We start from the raw sequence: 12,737 nt of genomic DNA, 5'->3' as shown, positions 1-12,737 counted from the left end.
GCCGCGGGAGCGGCCCAAGAAACAGCAAAAAAAAGACGAAAAAAAAAAAAAAAAAGTAAACCATTTTTCAAGAAGGTGGTCCTTTAACATTTCAAATGGTTCATAAATTAAGGAATGTATCCACCTTTAAGAACAAGAAAAATAGGGAGTTCCCATCATGACCCAGCAGTAATGAGCCAGACTCATATCCATGAGGATGTGGGTTCGATCCCTGGCCTCGCTCCGTGGGTTAAGGATCTGGTGTTCCCATAAACTGTGGTGTAGGTCACAGACCCAGCTTGAATCTGATGTTACTGTGGCTGTAGTATAGGCCAGCAGCTGTAGCTCTGATTCCACCCCTAGCATGGGAACTTCCATAAGCCGCGGATACAGCCCTAAAAAGACAAAGAAAAGAAAAGAAAAACAATAAAAAAAATACTGGCCAATCATTTTACCTCTGTTGCTTATTTTAATTCAGGAACATAAAATAAAACTATTAATTATAGTTAAATATATTACATATATGAATTACTTATGTGCAAACTGCTAAGAAAAATATTAACATATAATAAATACTCAATAACTAACTCCTGTGATTGAATTAAAACTTACTCCACAGCTTAAATACATTAGAATAACTGGAGACATTCTCTATTTAGTCCTTCCATTTACTCATCTATGAGATGACTTTCCACTTTTTCCACAATTCAACTCATAATTCTACTTATAGTTCTTAAATTCCATCCACTTTTCTTTCTCTTTACACACATATTCTCACATTTTTGGGTAATTTGGAGACTTACAAAAGCAAATACACTAAAAGATAAATTCTTAGCCAGCTGCAAAAATATGAAATATTTAAAGTCTAAATAACTACCCTGTTTCAAATATTCTAAGCTGTAAAACCCAAGACTGACTTTGGAATCTCACCTAGTCATTAGCATTTCAAATTTCAATTACAATGTAAATGGGAAAAAATGCTGGAAGCTATACTGTTTATACTCGATGATTACAATTGTATTTTTAAAAAGTGCATACATAAAAGGTTTATAGGAAATACAAAATGTGAACTGCAGTGGATTTTCTTCTTTATATATTTTTTCTCTCTACTTCCTACAATATGCATGTATTACTTTTATAAATACGAAAAAAGTAAATTTTTTCTTTTCTTTTTTTTTTTTTTTTTGCTTTATAGGGCCGCACCCGCAGCATATGGAGATTCCCAGGCTAGGGGTCCAATCGGAGCTGTAGCAACCGGCCTACACCACAGCCACAGCAACATGGGATCCAAGCCACATCTGCAACTTACACCACAGCTCACGGCAACACCGGATCCTTAACCCACTGAGCAAGGGCAGGGATGGAACCCGCAACCTCATGGTTCCTAGTCGGATTCGTTAACCACTGCACCACGATGGGAACTCCAAAAGAAGTAAACTTTCTTTAAACAGAAATCCTGTGATATATACATGTATGTGTGTGTACATATATATACACACACACATTTTTTTTAGGGCTGCACCTGTAGCATATGGAAGTTCCCAGGCTAGAGGTTGAATTTTAGCTGCAGCTGCTGGCCTACGCCACAGCCACAGCAATGCAGTATCTGAGCTGTGTCTGCAACCTACACCACAGCTCATGGCAACGCCAGATCCTTAACCCACTGAGTGAAGCCAGGGATCAAAGCTGCAACATCATGGTTCCTAGTCAAATTCATTTCTGCTGTGCCACGATAGGAACTGCTGTCCTCTTATATGCATTATTAAAGCATGTATCCATTCATTTACTATCTTAACAGCTATTAACTCGTTTACCATTTGTCTTTTTCATTCTTTGAACAGCTGAGTTCCAGAATTGAGCTCAGAAAAATGTGCATGAATCACAAACGTGGTTACTGCAAAATGCTGATAAGATTCTGACTCCTTTAATTTAAATTTCATAATCAGTTCAGCTAAATATCAGCTAGTGTTCATTTTGATATTGCATGTTCCCATGGTCAGCCTCTATACACACATACCACAAATAATTTTTTTCCATTTTCTGAGCCTATGGAGAAGGATTTTGTTTGATAGTAAAGATTTTTTTTCACAAATATAAGGGCTTGCCGGCCAAAAAAAATCATCCCCCACATGAATAAAAAATTTTCACTTAAAGCTAATCTGCTGTCATGTTTCATCAATTCCAGATGCATGTTTTCCATATTTTTATGGATCTCGAATAGGGATGCCTCACAATTGATGATAAATTAGTTTAACTGGTGGTATTTTTTTCTCTCCTGGTGTTATATAAAAGAAAATGTCTTCTAATCAATTGCACCTTAGATCTAAGAAAATATCATACTGTAAATTTAAATGTTAATTATATAAAATATACACAGGTTTTCCAGGTGGATTTTCTTCTTTCTTAAAGAAAAGTCAATAGTTTTCAGAGGTTTTTTTTTTTTTTTTTCTTTTTAGTACCACACCCGTGGCATACGGAGGTTGCCAGGCTAGGAGTCAGATCCAAGCTGTAGCTGCCAGCCTATGTCACAGCCACAGTAACGTGGGATCCAAGCCATGTCTGCGACCTACACCACAGCTCATGGCAATGCCAGATCCTTAACCCACTGAGCAAGGCCAGGGATTGAACCCGAGTCCTCATGGATGCCAGTCAGGTTCATTAACTGCTGAGCCATGATGGAAACTCCTAGTTTTCAGAGTTTTTATTAACAGAAAGTGTTGAAGCAAACAACTTGTGACTGTATAACATTTAGTTAACTTTCTGCAACTAGAGAGGTCAGTTTGAGGAAATTCTAATTTGACTACATTCACTGGTTTAATCCTTACCTGTCTGATAAACTTTGTATTTTCCTTTGTCAGAGACTGACTAGGTTGTGTCATGGTCAAGAGAGAGACCAGGCAGAAAAATGGCTTAAGTAACACAAATACAACAGCCTTAAAAAAATAACTTAAAGACACTGCCCTACTGGAGTTCCCTCATGGCTCAGCATTTTAAGAATCCAGGGCTGTCACTGGTGTGGCTCTGGTTCTATCCCTGCTGTTCCCTGCCAGGAACTTCTGTATGCTGTGAGTGCGGCCAAAAAGAAAAAAAAAAAAAAAAAAGTCATGGCCCTCCTATTGATAATTAGTTCTTCACATGTAATTACTCAGTAAAGATATTCACTACTAGTTTAGTACACTGATGTGTTTACACATTCAAGTATCTACCTTAAGACACTCCTGAAAAATTAGTTATCTTTTGCCAGAAAATACAGGGACAGGGACAGGGATAGAGGATGAATGAGGGAGAAAGGAAAAAGGAAGGTAACTGATCATGACAATAGCTTCCCAACTGGTCTCTTGCTTCTGCCCTTTTCCCTTAGTCTATATTCCTTACAGAGCCACCAGAAGAATGATCCCATTAAATTAGAAATCCTTCTTCTGCTCAAACCTAAGGGATTCCCATTTGGAGAAAAGCACATCCTTACAGTGGCCTCCAGCCCTACTCCTTTGGCTCAACACAGCCCTCCAAGTGCTCCTTGAACTTGCTGGGATGTGGCCACCTCAGGAGTCTTGCACTTCCTCGCTCTCTGTCCACAGATACCCATCTGTATGGCTCATTCCCTCATTTCCTTCTAGTCTTTACTGAGATGTCACCTTCTTAGGAAGGCCTTTCCCAACCACCCTATCTAAAATTGGCTCAATCCTCTACCACCTCCAAACAATCCCTATTCCTTCCCTCATTTTTCCCCATAGGACTTGTTCACCACTTACTAAATTTTATTTTGTTTTTTAATGATCCTTACTAGAATGTCAGTCCCAGGAAAACATGGGTTTCTGTTTGGTTTGTGTCAACAAATATTTATTGAATGGAAAGAAGGGAAGAGTAGAAAGAAAGGTAGGAACCATAACTGGATTAAGAAACTATTTTTAGGTAATTAGAGTACAATCAGTGAAAAACTCCATGACAGACAGAAGTAAATTCTGCTAAGTTCACTAATTCAGGCTAAAATTTAAATCTATTTACTCTCAGCCCAGTTATGATTCCAGAAGTCCCATAATACATTATTTCTATTATTACTGTACACCTTTATATCCAGCAGTCAAATCAATGGTTCATTATACATATACTTTTTTTCTTTGTCTTTTTGCCATTTCTTGGGCTGCTCCCACGGCACATGGAGGTTCCCAGGCTAGGGGTCGAATCGGAGCTGTAGCCACTGGCCTACTCCAGAGCCACAGCAACACGGGATCCAAGCCGCGTCTGCAACCTCCACCACAGCTCACGGCAACACCAGATCCTTAACCCGATGAGCAAGGCCAGGGATTGAACCCGCAACCTCATGGTTCCTAGTCGGATTCATTAACCACTGAGCCACGATGGGAACTCCCATTATACATATACCTTCTATCATTTGCAACCAGATTTCCTCTACCATACCAGAAACAGTACAACGTTACCAGAGCCACACGATGTCACTCCAATGCCTTCCTTTCTGGTCTTGTCAACTCCCACTGCTTGCCATACCTAACTCACAAATTCCTACACGTAGGATCAGCTGAATCATTCACTTTCTTTGCCTTTTTTTTTTTTTTTCTTCTTTTTAGGGCCCCACCCATGGTATATGGAGGTTCCCAGGCTAGGGGTCAAATTGGAGCTACAGCTGCCGGCCTACACCACAGCTCATGGCAATGCTGAATCCTTAACGGGTTGAGCAAAGCCAGGGATCAAACCTGCAACCTCATGGTTCCTAGTTGTATTGTTTCCGCTGTGCCATGATGGGAACTCCTACTTTCTTTGCTTGAGTCAAGTGTGGCTAGAGAAAAGTCACAATTGTTTGTACTTGTCCACTACAAATTATTGGTCTGCAAACTGCATTAGACTCTTAAAACCACTCAATAGTCCTGCACCGATCTGCTCAGCTCCCGTTCTGATTCCCTTAGCAACCAGTGCAAACCTTTACTATCTCAAGCCACCACCACATTTGCACCCCTACCCTCAACAAGCGATCTTGCCTCCCACACAAACAAGGAATAAACATTAGCAGTTGTTTTTCCCTCAGACCCGTCAATAAACCTTTTTACAAACAGATCTGGACTCATCAACTTCTCTAGCTACCTGAGCACGTAATTTCCCTGTCCGCTCTAGGACCTGCTCACACACTGCTCTCCTAGTCAAATTAGGCCTGCTCTCGCAAAACCTCTACATAGTGAGGACCTAATTTCTAAATTCAATTTTGCCTCCTTGATCATTCTGCCATTTCCTGAAAACTCTCTTGACTTTTGGGGACCCCTCTTATTCTCTTCCTACCCATCCCAGCTCCATCAACTAGCCCATTTCTTCCTCTGGGCACTATATAGCTTTGGCAATCTCAGCCATTTTCAACTAAGAATTCCTAAATGTATGCCTTGACCCATGCATCTCACTCTAAGTTCCCAATAATAATTTCAAGTTGCCCACTGGACATACCCACTTGGATGTATTTACTTATTAAACAGCTGAGTGCCTTTGACATGCCAGCCACTGTCTGAGATGCTAGCAATAGAGCAATGAAAAGACATGATTTTCACCCTTTCAGATCTTACTTTCTAGTCTGGCAGGGAAGAGATCAGACATTTCACAGACACTTCAAATCCAGCAGATCTGAAAACCAAACTTATAATCTACCTTCTAAAACTGCTTTTTTTCTCCTGTACTCCTTAGCTTCTCCTCCTCCTCTCCTAGCCCATGCATTTATTCAGTCATTATGTCCTGCCCACTCTATCTGCTCAATACCTCTTTGGTACATCCCCTCCTTCAGCCTCTCTTCCACTACCTCAGTTCTACTTTCAACATTTCTCACCTGGACTGCTGCCACAGACTGTTAACTGGTTTCTTTGCTTTCTATAAGGAAGAAGAAATCCACCTTCCATATCACTCATCTACAAAGCTATGGTCACCTGGGCATATATCCCTCCCAGCTTAAGATCCCTCAGACTTTATCACTATGCACTCTATCTGTACTACCCATATTTACCCCTGCTCCCAGGATATGCTCCAGGTGGAACCAAATGACTTACATGTGTTAGCCTCTTTGCTGGGAAGTCTTCCCTGATCCTGGGAGCCTACAAATTCCTGAACATTTAAGGCTTGGCTCATTTAGGCACAACAGCACAGTGGTTAATAACTCAGGACCATAGCTAGAGTCCCTGAGTTTGTTTTGGGGTTTTTTTGGCAGCACCCACGGCATATAAAAGTTCCCAGGCTGGGGATCTAACCTACTCCTCAGCAGCAACCTGAGTTGCCACAGAGATGCTGGATCCTTAACCTGCTGCACCACAGCAGGAACTCCTAGAATCCCTGAGTCTGAAGCCAGCTTATATAAGCTGTATGAACTTGGGCAAGTTATTTACGCCCTCTGAACCTCAATCTCCTTTCCCAAAGTAGGAACAGCAGCAGTTACTTCAAAGGGATTTGAGAACTAATATATCAAAAGTCCCGGCAGGCGGTAAATGCTTTATCAATATTCGGTTATCTTATCTTCATTCTCCTTTGCACTCCCATGATACTTTATTGTAAATCCCTCACTATACAGCAGTGTCCCAGGGCAAGAACTTTCTCTTCCTCCTCTGCCAACATTCATCTCTTTTTTTTTTGCTTTTTAGGGCCACACTTGTGGGCATATGGATATGGAAGTTCCCAGGCTAGGGGTCCAATTGGAGCTATAGCTGTGGCCTATACCACATCCACAGAAACTGAGATCCAAGCCGTGCCTGCGACCTATACCACAGCTCACAGCAACGCCAGAACCTTAACCCACTGAATGAGGCCAGGGATTGAACCCGCAACCTCACGGTTCCTAGTCAGATTCATTTCCGCTGAGCCATGACGGAAATTCCATCATCTTATCTTTATCCTTTGCCAACAAAATCTATGTCACATTTTTATCTGAAATAACTATCAATAAATGTGAAATGTGTTCAAGCTAAATGCTGTGTAAGCACACAAGAAAAAACAAACATCTCAGCCAAATCTTAAAAGATTATGTCAAATTTCACGTGAAACAAAAAGGTGGTGGTGGGGGGAAGTCTACAGCACTGAAAAGCATGTATAAAGCAGACTTTAAAGTGCAGAAGTGCCTTGGCAATGACAAGTAGATTGGATGAGTATGCCTTTAGTTTGTGTGTGTTTGTGTGTATTGGGGGGTGGAGATGCATCTTGAGAAATGAAGCCAGCCAGAGTTACGAAAGTCTTCAATGCTAGCCTAAGGAGACTGGATCTTGCTGCAAAAAGAACTGGGTCCAAGTAAGTCCTGTGACTAGTGGCGCCACATGATTTAATCATTTAGTTAGGTATCTTGAAGTAATGTGAAGTCTGGACTGGAAAGTAGAAAGACGACACAGAGACCAATGACAGGTGCTGCTACAATCCAGGCAAGATAGCAGGGACCTTAATTGCAGCCATGTAAATGAAAGACAGGCTAAACATTATTTCTGAAATGAAATTATCTGGCCTCAGTGACTGTTCTGGTATGGGGATGAATGATGTGATTCAGAGGTTTCTTGCCTGCATGACTGGAAAATGATGATATTAACAAAAAAAAGGAATACAGAGGGAAGAACAAGGCTAGGAGTCCAGAAGAGGTGTAGTTACTTCACCTGAAGTTATTCTGAAAACAATAAACAAATTATTTAGAATTCAAATCAAATGCTACAATCAATTAGGCCATGATGCTGGCACCTACTGTTATTATCTAATAAGCACATCAATGCAAAATGTGTCCACTTCAAAGGGCTCATTTGTTCACTAAATAAAATGTCACTGTCCTTCATTTGGGAAAAAAAATACCCTATTATGTAGAGGTGTGACTGGAGATCAAAAAGCAGCCAACTGTTTTCAATATTGGTATTATAAATCTGCTTTTTTGGTTTCTCACAAAACGGTAATCCCTTCCCCAACCTCCACCCAAGGCATATGGAAGTTCTCCAGGTCAGGGATTGAACCTGAGCCACAGCTGTGACCTATGCCACAGCTACAGCAATGCTGGATCTTTTAACCCACTGAGCTGAGCAGGGACACGAACTGTACTTCTGCAGTGACCCGAGCTGCTGCAGACTTACTTGGACCCAATTCTTAACCCACTGCACCACAGCAGGAACTCCAAACAGCTATTTCTTAAGGCTGTAAATTCCCTTCTGTTCCAAATATCATAATGAAAATTTGAAGGTTGCTTAAAATGAATTTAAAAATACTGACTTTAATTTTGCTTACGTGCTGCTTTGAATGAATTGCCTGAATTACTATTTTTATAGACATGGCCTTCTTCAGCAGCATGCAGAAGTTCCCAGGCGAGGGATCAAACCCAATCCACAGTAGTGACAATGCTGAATCCTTTACCAATAGGCTACCAGGGAACTCCTGCATTACTTTTTTTGATTCTGTGATGTCCCCTCTGCATATGTATCAGATATGTGCTTTATGCTTTTTCTCTATCCAGATTTTGTTAAATGGCTGAACAAGGTAATCTAAACTAAAACTGCAATACCTAAAAGTTCTAATCTATTTATGGCAACCAATTCCTATCAGGACAAATATAAGGAGATTTAAACAGGCTTCAAATTTCTTTTCCTGAAGTGAGGAAATACGATAACTTTGTATAGCCATAATCAAACTTCAGTGCACAAAAGAATCTTCCTGTTGGTTAAAAAATAGTTATCTGTCCTTCCTACCTCAAAAGATTGACTCACTTGGGCACAGACCTAGAAACTTTTGACTGTGGTTTTTCAAACACCCCAAGTGATTCTTTTTATTTTTTTTTCTCTTTCTGGTCACACCAAGGCATGCAAAAGTTCCTGGGCCAGGAATCAAACCTGAATCACAGCAGTAACAATCCTGGATCCTTAACCTTGAGAGCCATGAGAAGACTTCACCTCAGGTGATTCTGATGCAAGTGTTTCAAGGCAACTTTGGAAACATGTGACTGGCTTTGATGTCAGAAACATGGTTAAAGTCCACCTCTTCCATTCATTGGCTGGGTGCCTTCAGTCTACTTACTTAGTTTCCGAGGTTCAGATTTCTCATCTGTAAAATGGGGATACTAAAAGCCTCACATGGATGACAAGAGGATATAATGAAACAATGCTTTTATAGCACTTAACACATGCCCAGCTGTGATTATTAACATGATTCGTTTAGTTCTACAGGACAAAAACAAGGAAAAACTGGACAAGTATATACATTCATCTTAACATTCTAAATGCTTTCAAATCTATGGTAATGTGAAAAAAAACAAATTTATGGTAATGTTTTTTTCAATTTCCATATTAAAATTTTCACCTACAAGACTCTATAAGAACCTTTTGGTAGTTCCCGTTGTGGCTCAGCAGGTTATGAACCTGACTAGTATCCATGATGATGGAAGTTAGATCCTTGGCCTCACTCTGTGGGTTAAGTATCCGGCATTGCCATGAGCTCTGATGTAGGTTGTAGACACAGTTTGGATCCCATGTTGCTGTGGTGTAGGCTGGCAGCTGCAGCTCCAATTCAACCTCTATCCTGGGAATTTCCACATGCCTCAAGTGCAGCTCTAAGAAGCAAAAAAATATATAAATAAAAAGAAAGAAAAGAACCTCCTGGTCAGGCATGCTCTTTGTCTCTTTCCCTTTAATTTTGTAATACATGAAAAAAAGTTTTTGGACACATTACTTAAGTGGTTCCAGTTCCATAAGCAAACCTCAATAAAGGCATCAAGCCTAGAACACAAATATTCACCCCAAAATACTCTATTTTTCACATCAACAAAAATACTCAAATGAGTCAGATTTTATAAGCAAATCCTGTTTACTTCTACTGGTAGACCACAAAAATAAGACACAAAGTTGTTATCTAAATAAAGGAGTTCCCTTGTGGCAAAGTGGGTTAAGGATCTGGTGTCCCTGCAGCAGCTCCGGTTTGATTCCTGGCCTGGGAACTTCCACATGCCATGGGGCGGGTCGGAGTGGAAGGAAGGAAAGAAGGCCATATTCTTCACGTTTAGAAAAATCAGTTTGTGCTATAATCAATTCTCATTTCACTGAGAACTCTGCTGGTTATTCCTATTTTAAAATCCAGAATACAATTTATATTGTTACATCTAACTCCATTATCTTATCCTAGATGATATATATACACATTCACACACAAACATTCCCTTAAAATTCATTACAACCAGAGATCCTGTCATGGCTCAGTGGTTAGGGAACCCAACTAGCATCCATGAGGACATAGGTTCAATCCCTGGCATCATTCAGTGGGTTAAGGATCCAGTGTTGCCAGTTGCCATGAGCTGTGGTATAGGTTGCAGACGCGGCTCGGATCCCGAGTTACTATGGCTGTGGTGTAGGTTGGTGGCTGTGGCTTGTATCTGACTCCTAGCCTGGGAACCTCCATATACTGCAGCTGCGGCCCTAAAAGACAAAAAGATAAAAAATTAAAAATAAATAAAATTAATTACAACCTAAAATTTTTAGAAGTAATCAGAAATCCTATGCGATGCTTTCATACCAACAAGAAATAGTAACATTCTATAAGAGTATTTTCTCACCTGCCAAAAATCAACTAATGGAAGTGTCTGAAACATTAAGATCAACAAGCAAAAGGCAAAACAGAAAACTAAAGTGCAGGCTGTTTAAATGTGACGGAACCACGGAACCCTGCTGAGCGGCAATCATCATATATCAGTATTTTTCAAGTGCTCACTTGTGCAAGGCACTATACAGATTACCACCCTTCGGTCAAGATAAATTGGGGGAAGAGAGTGGGGGAGGAGGAATCAGAGCCCAGAAAGTCCTTTCTGAAGTGAAATGCAATTTGCCTCAAACCACCACTAAGGGAGCTCTGCAAAAGATGTATTTTTTGACCATTAAGAAAAGTAAAGGTACTGTGGGCTACCAGCACTTTGCAAAATCTAGTAGCATACTGGAGAAAAGTTAAGATTCAGCGACTGTAAAATCCCTTGCACAAGGGAACGAGCCTATACTACAACGTTTTAGAGAGAGAGAGAGAGAGAGAGAGAAGGGTGGGCGGGGGCGAGTTCGAGAGGTCTACGAGGGGAAATGAAGGGGTACCGGCAGGAAGGTCTGACAATGGGTTCTTATAGCCCCCAACCTGGCAGGAGAGGTGGAAGGGTGCAGCTCCAGCTTCTGTCTCCACTTCCCCACCTGCACACCGACCGCGGCGGGGGAGGAGGTCCACCCGCAGGTCCAAGCCGAAGCTGGGCACTAGACAGGCCGCGGGTCCCGGGGAAATCAGAACCGAACTGCCCAGAGGGAGGAAAGGCTGCAGGAGGGCGGGGCGCGGGAAGGCAAGGAAACCGAAAGGAGCCCAGCGGGGAGGGGGTGCCTAGCGGCCTGGCCCCCTACCCTCCGCAGTACCACACCCCAGAGCCAAGGCGCGGGAGGGAGGTTCCCGCGAGCGAGGAGGCAGAACTTACTCCGCGGTCCTCGTCGGAGAGGAAGTCGGGGCCGTCGTCCAGGCCTTCCTGCGGGGGCAGCAGGGCCCGGCGTGCCAGGGAAGAGTATGGAGTAGGGGAGATACAAAGGGAGACATTAGTGCCAGGCCAGCGCGGCCCCCGAGCCCTCCCCGAGCCCGCCACCCCCACCGCGCGCCCGGAGCTCGGCGCCGCCGAACACCCACCATCATGGCTGCTCCGAAGCGACAGCCAGCGCAGGCGCGCACGGCACCGCGGGCCGGAGGGAGCCGGCGGCAGCGAGTGGGGGGAGGGGCGGGGCCTCGGATCAGCCCCGCCCCGCCCCGCCCGCCCCGACCCAGAGATGCCAGGGTCCGAGAGTGCGGAAGAAGGAAGACCCCGCCCTCCGCCCAAGGTCCGAGCCCCTAAGATGGAGAGGGCCCGAAGACCCAGACTCTCGTGGGTGAGGACAGCCCATCGCGGCGGCTATGACCCTGGAAGGGCCAAAGGCCACCCAGGGAGCTGTCCAGTTCCCTTTCCCTGAGGGCTGCAGCAAGAAAGCCAACAAGCGCCTTCTGGAAGCCACAATACATCATCTAGTCTTTGTATGGTGCCACAGGATAATTAATCACAATTAATATTTTGCCTGTAGAAGTTGTGGGAACCAAGGCCCTTCACACAGTCATCAGTTAGGGGTTGTATTCAAGCTTTTACTGTTGGCGTGGTAATAACTATCTCAGGGTTTGGGGCGCTAATGGCTGAGCACTATAAAAATGAGCCGTTCTCATTACAAGAGTATGCTTTCCTTTATGCCAAGAAATGTGCCCAGACTCCTCTTACTGTCGTGCTTTACAGCACCACACAGGTGTCCACAGCCCTTAAGACAAGACAAAATCAGTTCTTATCCCCTGCGTACTTCTGGTACACTTTCGAGCTTGCGCGCGTGGGCACACACACGCACACGCAAGCAATCCTGTACCTCCATTCAGTTAATGGCATTAGCATCTTCAGGCCAGAAACCTCAAAAGTCCCATTCAAGTTCTTCCTTCCTCTCCTTCACTGATCACACCATTAGTAACCAAATCCTATTATGACTATGACTGATGATCTGCTGTTATCTCTTAAATTGGTCTGTTCCTCCTCCTAATCCTTTTCCACAACAATTAACCTCAGCATCTGTCTGTCCCCGCCCCCCCCCTTTTTTTTGGTCTTTTGGCCTTTTCCAGGGCCGCTCCCAGGGCATATGGAGGTTCCCAGGCTAGGGGTCTAATCAGAGCTGTAGATGCCGCCCTACGCCAGAGCCACAGTAACGCGGGATCCTAGCTGAGTCTGCAACCTACACCACAGCTCATGG

At 43.1% G+C, this 12,737-nt stretch overlaps 1 protein-coding gene across 1 annotated transcript in view; it reads right to left on the bottom strand.

Annotated features, from left to right (window-relative positions):
- Positions 1-11,656, bottom strand: part of SNX6 (sorting nexin 6) — a 48,774-nt gene extending 37,118 nt beyond the window's left edge. The window contains 2 exon segments of the mRNA NM_001244216.1: positions 11,408-11,455; positions 11,611-11,656. Coding sequence (NP_001231145.1) covers positions 11,408-11,455; positions 11,611-11,616 — 54 coding nt within the window. The 5' untranslated portion in view covers positions 11,617-11,656.

The sequence above is a fragment of the Sus scrofa genome, chromosome 7 (assembly GCF_000003025.6).
Source record: "Sus scrofa isolate TJ Tabasco breed Duroc chromosome 7, Sscrofa11.1, whole genome shotgun sequence".
Classification (NCBI taxonomy): Eukaryota; Metazoa; Chordata; class Mammalia; order Artiodactyla; family Suidae; genus Sus; species Sus scrofa.
This window is presented reverse-complemented; position numbering and strand designations above follow the sequence as displayed.